Here is a 16,041-nt window from a genome sequence, read left to right as displayed (position 1 = left end):
ATTAAGTGAGAATCTTTAGAGCAATTTGCAGTTAGTGGATAAATTGGCGTACGGAGCTCTTCGAAGTGGTTCAAAGGTATAAATTTTGATTGTGTTGCTTGAACTTAATAAATGTATATATATGAAATTATTTTGAGAACATTTTTAAAACAATACATATTTGTTATTGCAATAGCTCCTCTCTTCAAAAGTATAAATCTATATATGTAATTATGTTATAGAATTTGTGTAATTATACCTTATGAAAGTTATTCATTGGCTTTTGGTTTAATAGTGTACAACAGTTCATGTTTTACCAATAATTAATTTACTTTATAATGTATAGGGAGATGAAATATGAAGTAATTGTGTTAGAATCTTGGTAAAGGTGGGAATTGGGAAGCATAAGACATTCTACAGGATCCAAAAACACGAAGTAAGGTGACTGCACTCTCTTTTAGTACTTCTAAATTTGGTTGCCTATGACCCAGTATTAGTTTCATTGATACGGTTAATTTCACGAAAAATATTTGTTTGTATACAAATATAAGATTTTGTTAATTTATTAATACCTTTGAAGTAGATCACATCAGCTCTTCAAGTGCTTCTTATTTACCCAGTAAATGGTTTCAGTGTTGGAAATGCTTAGTTGTAATTTTAGTTTTAAGAAAATAACACATTTGAGATGGCATTGGCTGATGATTTCGTTTGCCTTCTACTGCTGTGCTAACATCATATCTGTTTTGCTGTTAAAAATGGGTGTAACATAAGGTATACATGTTGATGTTTAATGTGTACACATGCTGATCTTTAAAGTGTACATATTTTTATACATGCTGATGGTTAATGTGCACAAAATTGTACACCCATTGATCGTTAATGTGCACATATTTTTACACCCTGTTGATGCACATAATTTTTCTTATTTAGTAATTGGTTGCATCGTCGTGGTCTTTCTTTTTCAGCTTATTTGATTTGCTATTTAAAAATTTTCAGAAGAATTGTCTTTGATACTTCTTGGATGAATTCCTAGAAGTTAGTTGTTGTTGATATTTCTTCTTATGCATGTCCCTCTTTTTGTAATAATGAATTTTGTGGTCATGACAATAAGCTTGGTAAATGTTTTGTTTAGCTAGATCTGCTGCAAAATAGCCATTTAGATCGGTAAAAGACTTCTAGGAGATATCAATTAATGGACTTAGAAATGCATCTTGTTAGGAGTCAGTGATGTGTTTACTGTAGAATAAATTGAGTGTGAGATGTATTAGCTCTAGGCGCGCTCTAACTTAGAAAACAAGGCATATTTTGTGGTACTTAATGTGAACATAGTTTTAAACACGTAGATTTATTGTGTATAAAATTATACACATGTTTATTTGTCATTATATACATAATTGCTCACTACGCATTTATGTATCAGTTATACGCGGTGTACATAGAAGTGCATTTTTTTTTCCTTGTTATAAGAGGTGTATATGCTTGTACACCACTTATATGACTTCTTGTATATTCCACATGGACTATTTTTAGTTTTACATATGAAAAACTTGGAATTCCTCGTGATGAAATGGGTATCGTAACGATTTTATGACTTCTTGCAGATATATTACCTCATGTTACTGTATGCTTGCATTAAGTAATTGGGATAAATAAGGGGAGATTCATTTATTCATTTCTCTCTTTTTTTTCCTTCCAGTAATGGCCGAGAACAAAGGTCATGACTACTCATCTGGATGGTGGTATTTCTTTTTTGTGTTCCACAATTCGAAGCTGAGACGCAAAACGAAATATTTAAAAGGTATTACTTAAGAATTCCACCTTTCTATTTGTTTTTTTTATTTTGCATCCTGGTTATTCTATTTGTTTGTTGATAATTACATAAGTATATAAAAACAATCCAGATTCCTGCACCTTTAGTATTATCGCGTTCCTATTTTACTCAAAACTAGAAGCTCTCAATGTGTGTTGCGATGTGTACGTAGTTGTGCACATGCTGAAGATTAATGTGTACATAATTATATACCTGTTTACTGGGTGCGATTTCTAGGTGCGGTTGGCAATTCAGGAATAAGCTTTGGTTAATGTTTAATCTAAGTAATTTCACATGGAATTTCTCAACGGGAGTTGCAAGTAGAGAGTTTATTGGAAAAATATTTCTTTGCACCATGCATGTATAAAAAGTTCTCGAGTTCAGTTATCTAGAGCTAAGACTAAGTGAATGATTAAAAAGAACAAAAGCCAAGATGGTACTGACCTCATAACAATTTGTGAATTGCGATCCAACGTTAGTGTTTCACTTGTTGATATAAATTCCAGTCCACCATTATCAAATTTGCTTGCCGAATTGAAATTTGGAAACCAATACAAAAGTATACGGGTTGCTTGTTTAGGATATGCCCAATTTTGTGTTTTCTTTCTTTTTGTTGTAGACTTTTTATGTGTAGACGATTCAAGTTGTTTATGTGTATAAACTTCTGCATTTTGTTCCGTCTCATGAATATACGACATGTTTTGTGTATGCGGATGTTAGATTTTCTAGATTTTGTACATGTATACATGGTGCACACTACTGTCCTGTCTCATTGATATATGGTCTGTTTTATGGGTATGGGTGCTGGATTTTCATGATTTTTGTAGATGTGTACATGGTGGTACACCACCATGTGTACATATTTGTACACCTATTGTTGCTGGCCGAGCAATTACAGGGTATGGATGAGCTGCATCTGGCTATGATTTAATTGCAGGTGATGTTATGGGAAATTTGGAAGAATGGGTTTGCTTCTATGTTGCAGTACAAAGAATGGTGCAGCTGAGTAACTGGTACTGGTGCTATTGAGATGGTACAACTCTGAAGTGGTGATCTGATGAATAAATATGAAATGTAGATAGAATTGCAAAGATGAAATCTGAAATGTGTGATGTTGGTTGTACAGAGGAACAAGAATTTATGTTGATGTTGGATGGATAGTGTTGATATATAGAAGTGCAGCTAAGATTGGAAAGCTACAGAAACGGATAAAATATTTGAGTTGAATGGTTGAGGTATTATAGTTGTTTGCAGCAGCAAGGTTAAGAGTGGTTGAGCATTGGAGCTGGTGTTGGTAAAGAGTTTTTTGTAGATATGTACATGTTTGTACATCAATGTATACCAAGTTTTTTAAAAACTGAGAATTATATAGTCATATGGGTACTCTTTTTTTAGATTTCGGAAAGAGCTTTCCGAATATATAAAATTTTCCAATTTTGGACAAACGGTTCGAAAGATCAATTGATTTTTATTTTATTTTATATTATTTAAAAATGCTGACATCATCGTGAGTCACTTTGGACTAAAATGGAAAATTTTGGACTAAATTCTAAACCAGGAAGGTTATTTGTGTACTTTCCATCTAAAAGGACTAATTTGTACCTAGTTGAATGGGTTAGGACTAACTAGTATATTTGGATGAGATTTTGGACTAAACCGTATTTTTCCCAATAGTCAAAGATGTTATACAATGTGGACCCCTACAATTCAGATACCCATGGGATCTTGTTTTCGGTAAAGTTTCATAGGGCGCAGTTACTGTAGAAGGTGATGCAATGCACCCAATGACACCAGACCTTGGTCAAGGTGGTTTTTCAGCATTAGAAGACGCAGTGGTGTTGGGACGCCATATAGGAAATTCGTATATCAGAAACGGTGGAATGCTATCACAGGAGGACTTAGAAATTTAAATTGGAATGTATGTGAAGGAGAGGAGATTTAGAACCGCTGGTCTGATTACTGGTGTGAACACAGAAATCACGAAGGCATCCATGTGTTCACAAACAATATTCGCATTTGTAAATAAAAACGTCATAACAGATAAACATATGTAAGATGGTACAAAACACAATGACTCATCGACTCAGAGTCTTCGGACTCGTCATTGTCTAGTCGGAGGGGATTGATTCGATCATTCTTTATATTTACGATAAATGTACTTGTCGGAGGGGATTGATTCGATCATTCTTCGCATTTACGATGAATGTACTTGTCGGAGCGATGAATGTACCATAAAGCTTAACAACAATAACAAAAAGTAAGGTACTGAAATATAAATAAGACAGTTATTTACGTGGTTCGACACTAAGGCCTACATCCACGGGGTTGGTGTTTCACTATGTATTGAGGAGTTACAAAGATAGTCAAATGACTTTAAGTGAATACAGACGCTATAGGGAAAATATGGATCATACTTACTCTTCCTATTGCTCTTTCCTATACTTCTCTAGTTACTCAAAATTGGTCGACCTTTTCTCTCTTAGTGGAGAGGGGTATTTATAGAGATTACAAATGGGGTCCACTGCTAAAGTCAACAGTAGCCTTATCTTCTTGTTCTTTGTGCTGATCCCACTGGTGTCTTCGTCTGCAACCGATGCCCCCAACGGTTACACTGGTTGACGATGAGTTACCTCTTTGTTCTCCATAGGTTGGTTGACACGTACCCTATGTGTAGAGTGTTTAATGCGGGTGGTTGGGTTGTCTGCACGCGCCGAACAGCTGTCTGTGGCCTCCATCACATCCGTGTCAGTCAGAGTATCCCTAGCCGTTGATCTTAGATCCTTCTAGAGATGGAATAAAGTGTATCCTGGGTGCTTTTCAGTGCTTTGCGGTGGCTCGTTCTTCAGTACTCCATGATTCTTATCCATCGGATCAGTTCGATGATGAACATATGCTGATGACAGATGTTACTTGGGTGTTGATTCGTGGCATCGTGTCTTTGATGTTCCAAGCCGTGTGTTCTCCACGTGTAACTCCCCGGACACGTGGTGAGTGATGAATTATGTGAATACAATTTTCCCCTTTTCTCCAAGGTTTGAATTAATAGTCAAAGTTTGGGGAAAACTGTCTTCACAGTCAAACCCACTCTCTTCATTAACTCCTCCTTATCTTTAGGGCACAATTCCCCTTCTCCGCATTAACTTCCCTTGAAACACGGGGCAGTTATATCGCTTAGGTTATAAATAAGAGAGATGAGGTTAATGAAATAAATTTCATTCCCTCTTCATTCTCTTGCTAGTCTGAAAATTCTTCCTTTTTGTTTTCTTGCTCTTAATTTCTGCTAGTGTTTACTTAGGACATAATTTCTTAGGATCTTCAGAGGTTGACTGCCGTCGCTGTTCATCATCTTCTCACTGATCGGCTTCGCTCTACTCATAAGGCTTTTGATACATGTATGAAATTATCTTTATTTTTGATCTTGATTTATTATTAAGTCTCTGCTGCTGTGTTTTTGGTTTTGTGATGAAGAACAAATATACGAAAGTATATATACTTGCCCCTGTTCTTTATCACAAAATCTACAAATTCCCATTAGGTGATTTAAACTTGTCTTGAACGCCCTTAAACAAATCAGGGTTCTTTATTTTTGCAAATTCTAGGGTTTCTGGATGACATTTCTGACATACTCGTACAAGTCTTACCAAATTCTCATTTTATGATCTTTATCTACTTCTCTGTTTGAATCTTTATCTTGTTTCTATGCCCCTTCGTAGATATGGATGATCGTTAGCGGGCTCCCTATCAGACACCGCCACCGAGCCCTTATAGGTCTCCCCTGCATCGAATCCCTGATATATCTCCGCTGAAGGGTGCCTCGTCTAGGCCTTCGCAGTTAGATCCTCGTGCTCAGAGGACTTCATCTACCCCTGTTCCAAGAGATTCATCCTTCAATAAAGGGGATCAAACGAAAGGTCCTCAGGGTTCTAGGTATGTTGTAAATCGCCCTGCTGCTTCTCAACGTTCTGTGCCAACAAATACGCAGACCCCTTCGCCTTATCGTGCTGAGCCGCTGAACGCGCATCCTATTCGTTCTGTTGCTCCATCTACGATGCCCCAACAGAAGCCTATAGCTCCACCTCCTGCCGTTCATGTGAGAGGAAAATCTACTAAAGGTGTCGTACCGAAGGCTGATCTGTCAAAAAATCTTCCTACAAAAAGGAAAGCTTCAGATATGAGTCCCCTGAAGAGGCCTTCGTCGGATCCTGCTGATAATTCGGAAAATTCCCCACTTATACGAAGCGTCACGTTTGGTAAAAACAAGGTTACTTTCAAGCACGTAGATCTTGCAGCATTCAAGGCGAAACATGAACTCGAAGATTTTGATGTTAGGTTTTATGCTCCCGATGACGATCTTACTAATGATCTGATTTCGAATTATCAATACGATGAGTTTCACTTGTTAACTACGGTGGGAGCCTTCGAAGCTGGCCTCATGTTGCCATTATACAAGTCGGGAGATTCTTTCTACTATGATGTCTTGGCTCTTCGTGAGGGCTCCACTCGTCACACCCATTGCCGCTTGGTGGTGCAGCTGACTGGAAACTATCTTCGTGCACTTAAGGAGTGCTACCTTCGGCGTAAAGGAGAAACGACGATGACCTACTACACTTCTGATCCTGCTGAGAGAGACTGGTATACTCCTGAGAATTTCAATAATTCTTTTGGATATTATGTTAATGGTAGGAACCGTAAGCCATGGAGCGTTGGCCTACAAACCATTGTTGCTCCTCGTGGTGAGATTCGTCTCTTGAGCGAAGTAAGTGATTCAAAGCTGAAGTATGTTCCTGGTACCGAAGGGACTTCCCAGCGGAAGATTTTCCTACCCGTGAGCGGATAAAGCGTGATCATGACTATGAGTGGCATTTCACTGTTATTGAGATTGTTGGTCCTCGGGCTTATGGATGGGTGCCCGGTCCACATGGATGGCGTCCCACCGCTGACAGTCAAGCTCGAGAGTGCCCCGGCTCGTTATGGTAATTTCTTCCCTTGGAAGTTGAATTTTGAAGGCATGAATTTTGATTATGCCTACGATGCCGCTGATGTGGATGAAGAAGAAAGTTCTGATGCCACTCTTCCTTCGAAGAGTACCGCTGCTTCCAAGGTATGGCTTCTTGTTATACCGTATACTTTCCCATTTTCTTCTTGGTTTGAATTTTTAATCAAAATAAGGAGGAAATATCCTTCGTAATAATTCCATGTCATATTTCTAGGTGAACAAGAAGAAGAAAATTTGGCCTCTTCAATCTTCTACTGCTGCGGATGATGAAACAGAGGTTCCTGACGAGGTTAACATCCCCGTGAACGAAGAGTTCATCGTGGAAGAAGAAGAACTCACTGATGATGAGGAACGTACTGATACTTCACCTCCTAATCACGAGCATGGCCGGAATATTGATGATGGTGTTGCTGAGGAGAATATTGTCCCTGGTGATGGTGAAAATGTGGAAAAAAAGCCTGCCCCTGGAGGTAGTGGAGTTGTAGAAACAGAAGTTGCCCCTGGTGGAGGCGTCGGGTTCACTTCTTCTACGGAACCAATGAACAAAGACGTTGGTCCTCCGTCATCTATTCCCGCCGCATGTCAAGAGTTCTCCTTTTGCAAGATCTATTCCGCGGATGAGTCGATTGATATGAACGCTGCCTTGGGGCTTGCTTCAGAGTTTTCCTTACTTTCCCCAAACGATGATTGGGATATTCTTGGTGAGACCGTTGGTAAGAAAATTGTTGAGGCAGAAGATAGTTCTGATGGAGAGGATGTAGAAACCCTTGATGATAAGGAAACAGAGGCCGGGAGAAATCCCGAAGCTAAAAAGGATTCCGATGCTGGGAAGAATGTCGTTGCTACTGAGGCTTCCGCTGGGCTGAATTCCGAGGATTTTCCACAATCCTTAATGCGTGATGGTGATGATGCCATCCTTGACTGGTTGAAGAAAAAGAACCTGATGTTCGTGCCCAACCCTGCTCCAATAATCCCTGGTGAGAAGAATTCCGATGCTTTCACTCGTCAGATGATGCAACGATCTTCTGAAGGGAGAGTTGCGGAAGTGTAGGACAAGTATTTGAGGGACACTTCCACCAGCATTCTAGTTGATCCCCCGTCTTCTGTTGTTGATATGATGGCCATAGCTGATGGGTATCAGTATGGTTTTCCTCAACAACGGATGCTTGAGGTAAGTCATCGTAATTCTTTATAAATTGCCTGGTGCTTTACCGTGATTACTTATAATCATCATCTACTTATTTGAACCACAGATGATGAAAATCAAACATTGTAACCATACTCTGTATCAGTTTTTGAAGGCGAAATCCCTCAAGTTGGAAGCCAAGATTCGTCATAGGGAGGAAGAATTGTCTGCCGCCGAGACTGTTATATCTGCTAGAGATAAAGTGATACTTGAACTAAAGAACTGGTTGAAAGGGAAAGAACAACTTGGAGCCGAAAAGGAAAAGCTTCGTGTTGAACTCGCCATGGTTCGTAGTGAGATGGAGAAGTCCCGTAACGATGCTTCGTCTTCTAAAGGTTGGTATTCTTATTCAACTTTCTCCTTCATCTCCCTTTAGTATTCTTAGCTCGCTATCTGAGTCTCCCCTCCCTATCTTCAGCGGGTGATGTCAAAGATTTAGCATGGCTTCAAAGTGAGAGAACTCTCCAAGCCTATCGAATTCAGAACTAATAACGAAGATTAAGGGTGAAGCTGAGAAGTGGAATGCCCGAGATGATGAACATAACGAACTGGTTGCACGACATCGAGAAAGGCGGGAACAGATGGTCGATATGCAGAATAAATTTAACTCTGATAGCCTCCTATTTAACGGTGCTTTGTTTTGGACTCGAGAAAATCTTCGTGAGGCCCAAGAGGATAATTCTCGCTTGGAAGCTAAGATAACAAGCTTGGAGGAAGAGTTTCATCAAGCTCGATCCTCCCCTAATCCCGAAGTACAAAACTATGTTTAAGAACTTGTCCGGGAGAGGGACGATGCCAGAGCTGAGGCTTGTGCCCTTAGTAACGCTTTGACCGCTTCTCGGGCCGATGTTGTTCGTTTAGTCGAGTCTGAAAGAAGTCTTGAAGTGAATATGTACATGTTTAATAAAGGGATAGAAGAGATAAACAATGACGTCAATCACCTTCGTCACTTGGACTCCATGAAGCAGGTAGAGTTAGATGAGTGTTAATTTGCTCTCACGACTCTTCGATTGGATTATAAAAAAATATCATACGAGTATGATTTCCTTGATGAAGCCCGGGACGCTGTAGTTAACGAATATGAAGTAGCCTCGGCTAATGTCGAAGGTATACATTTATTTGGTCGTGTGTAGTTCTGTAGTTCCATCCTTCTAACCTCTGGTGTTATCTTTTTTCTTTACATAGCTCGAGGGACAGCTTCTCGCTGCAAATGAAAAACTTGAAAAAGCTCAATCTTCCTTAGTGCAGCAGGAGAGACATACTACATATTACAAGGGTCTAGCAGGGTCTCGGGATGCAGAGGCGAAGGAGGCGGCTAAAGAAGTCACTCGACTGTCATCCCTGTTATCGCAGGGTGAGCTGAAGAGCACCGTTATTGGTTATAAGGCACGCTGTCAGCTGACCGAAGAGATTAAAAAAAATCTTGCCCGGATTGAGAATGACCTCCAAACAGAGCATGGCATCGTCAAAAATTACCCTCATCGTCGTATGCCCAAGCCATTAACTCACTCTTTGGGTCCTTCTTCGGGTGGAAGCGTACCTTCGTCGCAGAAACAAAATCCCGCTGGTCATGTTGAACATCCAAAGAAAAGTAGATTCCCTTGTTTGTTACAGAAAGTTGATCTTTGTTGATTACTTGGCTTCAAGCCATTTTTTTGATATGTATTGTGTTTCTTGTGTACATTTCCTGTTATTTTAATCAACTTTTATGGAATAGATGATCGTTTGTTTGAGTATGTACAGTTTAAATTTTATCTGCATCGTTAGTTCAGTTTATTATTTTTAGATAATGAGTTAATTGTAGTAAGAAGTGAACTAAGTATAATGACAGGAAGTGTTTGATAACGATGCTAAAGGTATGTACCTTCGTGATCGTCTTTGGACCTTTCACCTCACTGGATAATCCTTGGCCAGAGGATTCCCAGACGTTGGGGGTCGGGACAACGTCCTCGGATATGTGGTGCGTTATTAAAATATTTACATGCACCCATTCCGCTGAACCGCTGCCTTGTAATTGGTTGTGTATCTCTTTCTACTGGATGCCTTCCCCATGGTCCTACACTTATAGACGCTGATATGGGAGTCCGGAGAGATTGTATATGACTACTTTCCCCAATAGTTTTTGCAAAAGTTTGTTCGTTTGATTGATAGGTTGAGGTCTTCTACGCCTCGTCCAGAGATAGAAACACGTCGAACAGGTACACTGTCTTCTTCTTCTTTTGGTACTCTTCACGCAGGTGCAGAACTGCGCTGCCTTACGGGTAGTATGGCTTGAGGTACTCAGCGTTCCATGGGTGTCTGAGGACTTCTCCTTTTAGATTACGCAGGTAGTAAGATCCATTCCCGGCAATGTCATGTATTATAAACGGTCCTCCCCATGATGGTGCTAACTTGCCCCACTATTTTTCTCGCTGGTATTGTGGTATGGTTCTTAGCACATACTGTCCTTCTACAAAGTTCCTAAGACTAAATTTCTTGTTATACTCTCTGGCTAATCTTCGTTGGTAGTTTTCCATCCTTTGTAGTTATGTCTCTCTTCTTTCTTATAGATCATCGAGCCTTTCCAGCATCATATCTGTTGTGAGGTTCTTCTCCCAGGCTTCGGTCTTTGTAGTTGACATGAGGATTTCTGTCGGGATGACTGCTTCGGCTCCGTACGTAAGGAGGAATGGTGATTCACCCGTGGCAGCTCTTCGTGTTGTTCGGTATGCCCATAGAACGTTGTGTAATTGTTCGCACCATCGTCCTTTATGTTCGTCCAACTGATTTTTGAGAATGAGACCAAGGGTCTTATTTGTAGCCTCGGCTTGGCCGTTACTCTGGGGGTAGATGGGGGTTGATTTGTTCTTCCTGATTTTGAAAGTATCTAAGAGCATATCTATATTTTTCCCATGTAATTGCTTGCCATTGTCCGAGACAATTTCTGCGGGAATGCCAAACCTGCAAATGATATTTTGAAAGATGAATGTGAATACATCCACGTCTCAAATTCTAGCTAGGGATTTGGCCTCCACCCACTTGCTGAAGTAGTCCGTGGCTACGATCATGAATCGCCTTTTCCCTGATCCTTCGATCAAGGGGCCAACGATGTCTACACCCCATTTTGAAAATGGCAAGGGACTGTCCACTGAATTCAGCTTTTTCGCAGGAGCGTGAATTTTTTTAGAAACCGCTGGAATTCTTCGCATCTCCTGGACATCCTGGCAGCATCTCGGATCATCTGGGGCCAATAGTATCCCTGTATTTTTGCTTTATCCGCCAGTGATCTCATTCCGATGTGGTTACCTGCGTCCCCGTAATGGATGTATTTCGAAATTCGATACCCCTCCTCTCTGGATAGACATCGTAGCAGTGGTCCGAGAAAGGAATTCTTGTACAATAGTTCATCACGAAGATCGTATCTCCCTTCCTTTGATTGTATCTTCCTGGCTTGCTTCAATTCTGTTGGTAACATGCCTTCTTCAAGAAAACGGTGAATCTCGGTTCTCCAGTCTTCTTCATTGCTGAAGTCCTCGTCTTCGTTTTCCCTTGTCATGATGTCGTCTTCGATGAAGTCCTCAACAATGTATTCTCCCACATTGTCGTCACCAATGTCCTCCCTTACACCGTCTTCACGATTTGTAGCAAAGGACTGATGTGAGGTGATCGAAGGTTCATACAACCTTGTTATTTTTATGGCTTTAACACTCTCATCTTTCAGCATGGATGATATGTATGCCAAGGCGTCGGCGTGCCTGAGATCTTTTCTGCATAGGATCGGAATTTTGATGCTTGGTATCTGTGAGTCTAAGGTTTGAACCAAAGCCATGTATGCGGAGAGGGTGTCATCGTAGACATTGTACTCCAACCCTATCCGTCGTATGACTAGTTGTGAATCACTTGTTAGTCGTACATCCGTTATTTCCATTTCTATTATTAAACGCAGAGCATGTACTACAACTTCGTATTTTACGATGTTGTTGGTATGCCCCTTGAATTCCAACCTTAGCGCATGCACAATCCTTTCTCTGGTGGGGGTAGTGATTACGATGCCGATGCCCACTCCTCCTTTATTCCTTGATCCATCCACGAAGACCTCACATCGCCTTTGGTTTAAGGGCTCGAGGATGTCGATTGGGTCTTTGCCTTCGTTTGCTTCTGTTATACCCATTACTTCCTCGTCGTTGTCCAGGGGTAGATATGCAAGGAAATCTGCCAAGACTTGTGATTTTTGGGAGTGTTGGATTTCATGGATAATGTTGAACTGGTCCAGGTGAGTGTTCCACTTGTCTATCCTTCCTACTTTCCCAACGCTCTTGAGAACAGCCTCCAACGGTGCTTTGCACGGACCACGAATATACTGAGTCAAAAAATAAGTCCTCAACTTTTGGGTAGCCCACACTAGCACCAAGATGAGCTGCTCGATATTCATATAATTTCTTTCTGTCGCGTTGAGTGTCTTGCTGACGTGGTAGATTGGTTGTTCTATCTTCGTGTTCGTCTTGACCAACACTGTGCTGACCGCATCCTCTGTCGCTGCTATGTAAAGGGAAAAAACCTCACCAGGGTCGGGTTTTTGCAGGATTGGGATTGTTGCAAGATATTCTTTGATCTTCTGGAAAGCTTATTCGCATTCTGTGGTCCATTCAAACTTGCTTCCCTTTTTGAGGATGTTGAAGAAATGTTTGCATTTGTCCGATGACCTGGCGATGAACCTTCCCAAAGCTTCTAGGGATTCGTTAAGATTTTGGACTTCTTTCAGGTTTTTTGGAGATGGCATCTCCACGATAGCTTGTATCTTGGATGGATCTACTTCGATGCCCCTCTTCGTTACGAGATATCCTAGGAACTTGCCTAAGGTAACGCCGAATGTACATTTTTCTGGGTTTACTTTCATGATGTGTTTCCTCATTGCTTCAAAGATGTCCCTCAAGTCCTTATGGTGGTCTTTGCGTAGCTTACTTTTGACAAGCATATCATCAACATAGACTTCTAGGGTGTTCCCGATCCAAGGCTTGAAGATAGCATCAACCATCCTCTGGTATGTTACCCCTGCATTTCTAAGTCCGAAGGGCATCCTTGTGTAAAAATAGAGGCCATGCGGGGTGTAGAATTCCGTGTGTTGTTGATCTTATTAAGTAAGGGCTACTTGGTTGTATCCAGAATATCCATCCATGAATGATAGTTCTTCGTATTCTTCGACGGCTTCCACCAGTTGATCTATGCTTGGGAGCGGGTATCTATCCTTCGGACATGCTCTATTGTTGGTGAAGTCGATACATATCCTTACTCCCCCATTATTCTTTGGTATTATGACCATGTTCGATATCCATGTAGGGTATTTGACCTCCTTGATGAATCCTGCCTCTAATAATTTGCGAAGCTCTTTCTCAATTGCTTGGTGGTACTCTGGTGCTACCTATCGTACTTTTTGTCTGAAGGGGGCGTGCCTGGATTTATACGAAGTTTGTGCTATATTATCTTCGGATCAATCCCTGGAATATCCCCTAACTTCCACGCGAAGACATCCGCGTACTCTATGAGTAGTTTGATTAGAGCAGTCTCTCTTTCTTCATCCATTAGAGTCCCTATCTTGATCATCTTCGGTTTTTCTTCGGTCCCTATGTTGATCTCCTTCATGGGTTCTACAGATGTGAACGTAGGCTTTGGTTGCCCTAGGAGAGGGACATTCTTTAATTTCTATTTGGTAGGCTCTCCAGCTTCCTTAGCTGTCGAAGTACTTGCCTCAGTGTTTAGAACGATGCTCTCCTTCGTCAGGCTCCTTCCAGAAACTTCTTCGAGATAAAGATCAATTTCCTTCTCTTTCGCGGCCTCTTTGTTTCGGGCTCTTCGAGATTTCCGTTTCTCATCTTGTTCGTTGTTGAGATGGTTTTGCATAGCTTGACATTCCCGAGCGGTGACCTGATCTCCCTTTATTTTCATTACCCCTTCGGGTGTTGGAAATCTAAGATATTTATGATAGGTCGCTGCTACTCCTTTGAGCTTGTGCACCCATCTTCGGCTAATGATGGCGTTATAGAGGGAAGGAGCGTCTACTACACTGAATCGAGTATCCACTTTCATTGGTCATGCATCCACTTGCAAAACGATGTCTCCTAAAGGATTTGTAGGTGCCCCATTGAATCCGTAGATGGTATAATACGAAGACATCAGTTGTTCATCGTTAAGATCCATTCATTTGAATGTGTCGTATAATAGAACACTAACTGAACTCCCTCCATAAATGAGGATCTTCTTGATATTGCACCCTGCCACTGGTAAGGTAAGGACCAAGGGGTCGTTATGATCTTCCATATCTTCTTCAGTGTCTTCTGCATCGAAGGTTGTGAATACCAATATTCTGTGGAGCACGTGTCACGATCTTAGTGGCCGCATGCATATCTAACTATGTAGCCTTCGCTAAATAGAGAAGCCTGAGTAACAAGGGATACCTCCACAGATCTACTTTGTCTCATCCCAAAAAAAAAGGCGTGAAAGGTCAAGATAAGGAAGGAAAAAACCTAGTCTATATAAAGTCAGCTAGCGAGGGGACAGAGGTAGATGACGCATCCAATCAGCATTAAATGCTCAAATCTCTTATCTACACGCATGAATCTAGGCACGTGGAGAGAGAAAGCGTGGTAGAACCCGATTGTCCTGGCGGTGAACGAAGGTACAACCTGTACTAAGGTTGGGTAGTTCCCAAAGGAACGTGGGCCAGCTTAGGTGTCGAAATACAACTAGAGAAATTACGAGGTGGACGAAGGTACCATTGGTACGAAAGGTATATCAGCAGATGATGGACCCAGAGGCAGCAAAAATATATCTGGAGCAAGAGGGGCTATAAATACCAAGCCTCACCAACAAACTAAAGGCATTCAATATCTAGGAGAGAAGATCTAGTCTTAAGCTTATACCTATTTAATGTTTAGAACGTAAGTATTTACTTCCACTTGAGTTCTCTCTATTACTTTGGGAAGCATTTAAGATCTTTGTAACCACCACAACTTAATACAAAAAAAAGCACTCATTACCCCGTGGACGTAGACAAATGTCGAACCACGTAAATATCTTATGTCTCATAATAACTTAGAAGCTTTTACATATACTTGTGTTCTTCGTTATTATTGTGATCTTAGATATCATTTATTACTTAACACTATCAGTTCAACAGAGGTATCGATACTACTTAGTATCAGATCATCAGAGATGTATACATTACGTAGACTACGGGAAAACGAGTAGTCACAGTTTGGCGCCCACCGTGTTTTGCTCACGACACTGAGTGTTAGGCACAATTTTACATTTTACTTCTACATCTTCTGAAACGAAGGGATCTGTGTTCCAGCGATGAATATCACTCTCTAGTGATTTATTCATCCATTATTTGCGTATGTTTTTTGAGTTCATAGCCTCTAAAAACATGCCTCGTTACAGATCCAATTTTTTTTTTTCAAAATACATACCCACAAAACCCAAAAATGTTTGTTTTATACTAAAACAACCTTTCTTAAACAAAGCGCATCTTAGATCTGAGAACCTTTGACTGAAAGAGGAATCTCAGTAAAATTTGAAGGATAAAAGATCTCCAACGCATTTAATAGCCTTGTTTTTCGCAAGATCTGACACCCCTTTTCATTGGTTTTCGATGTTTTAAGGTTGTTTTTCCAAGGGTGTCATAAGAATTTAATACACGTCTGTCAAAAACATTATTTCAGTCCTTTTTCTGAAAAAACTGCTAAGCATTCTTCTGTGTCAGAGCATTAACTGCTACTTTTAACGAAGATACCCAAGTAGCAGACTTTTTTGCCTTTTCTGTGACCGCAGGATAACAAAATCCGAAGGCATGCAGAAACCAACTGATGTACCAACAAGATCACGACCATCTATCACAAGAGGGAGATCCCAAAAGCCGTCTCAAGCGAACCAAAAGAATGGAGCAGAGGACGGACAAAGCGAAATAGCAAGAAGAACGATTGCTAACAAATCACATATTCCTGCTGAAGGGATGGGGCAAACATCTGGAGCTCAACCAATATACGGCATGCCGTTACCGGAGCATGCTACCACGACAAAGCCACCTGCGGCCAA

The 16,041-nt window shown here is 40.8% G+C and overlaps 1 protein-coding gene across 1 annotated transcript; it reads right to left on the bottom strand.

Moving 5' to 3' along the window:
* Positions 1-10,514: 10,514 nt before the first annotated feature.
* LOC113290316 lies at positions 10,515-12,382 on the bottom strand. The gene is made up of 2 exons (XM_026539952.1): positions 11,142-12,382; positions 10,515-10,911 (listed from the first exon to the last, which is right to left on the bottom strand). The coding sequence occupies exons 1-2, from the start codon at positions 12,380-12,382 to the stop codon at positions 10,515-10,517; spliced, it is 1,638 nt and encodes a 545-aa protein (XP_026395737.1).
* Between the last annotated feature and the right edge of the window lie 3,659 nt (positions 12,383-16,041).

This window comes from Papaver somniferum, chromosome 1, assembly GCF_003573695.1.
Source record: "Papaver somniferum cultivar HN1 chromosome 1, ASM357369v1, whole genome shotgun sequence".
Classification (NCBI taxonomy): domain Eukaryota; kingdom Viridiplantae; phylum Streptophyta; class Magnoliopsida; order Ranunculales; family Papaveraceae; genus Papaver; species Papaver somniferum.
This window is presented reverse-complemented; position numbering and strand designations above follow the sequence as displayed.

Coding starts and splice junctions, on each gene's coding strand:
- LOC113290316 (XM_026539952.1), bottom strand. CDS start 12,382: ATGAATATCGAGCAGCTCATCTTGGTGCTAGTGTGGGCTACCCAAAAG. Junction 10,912..11,141: donor AGATGCGAAGAATTCCAGCG/GTTTCTAAAAAA, acceptor TATCATTTGCAG/GTTTGGCATTCCCGCAGAAA.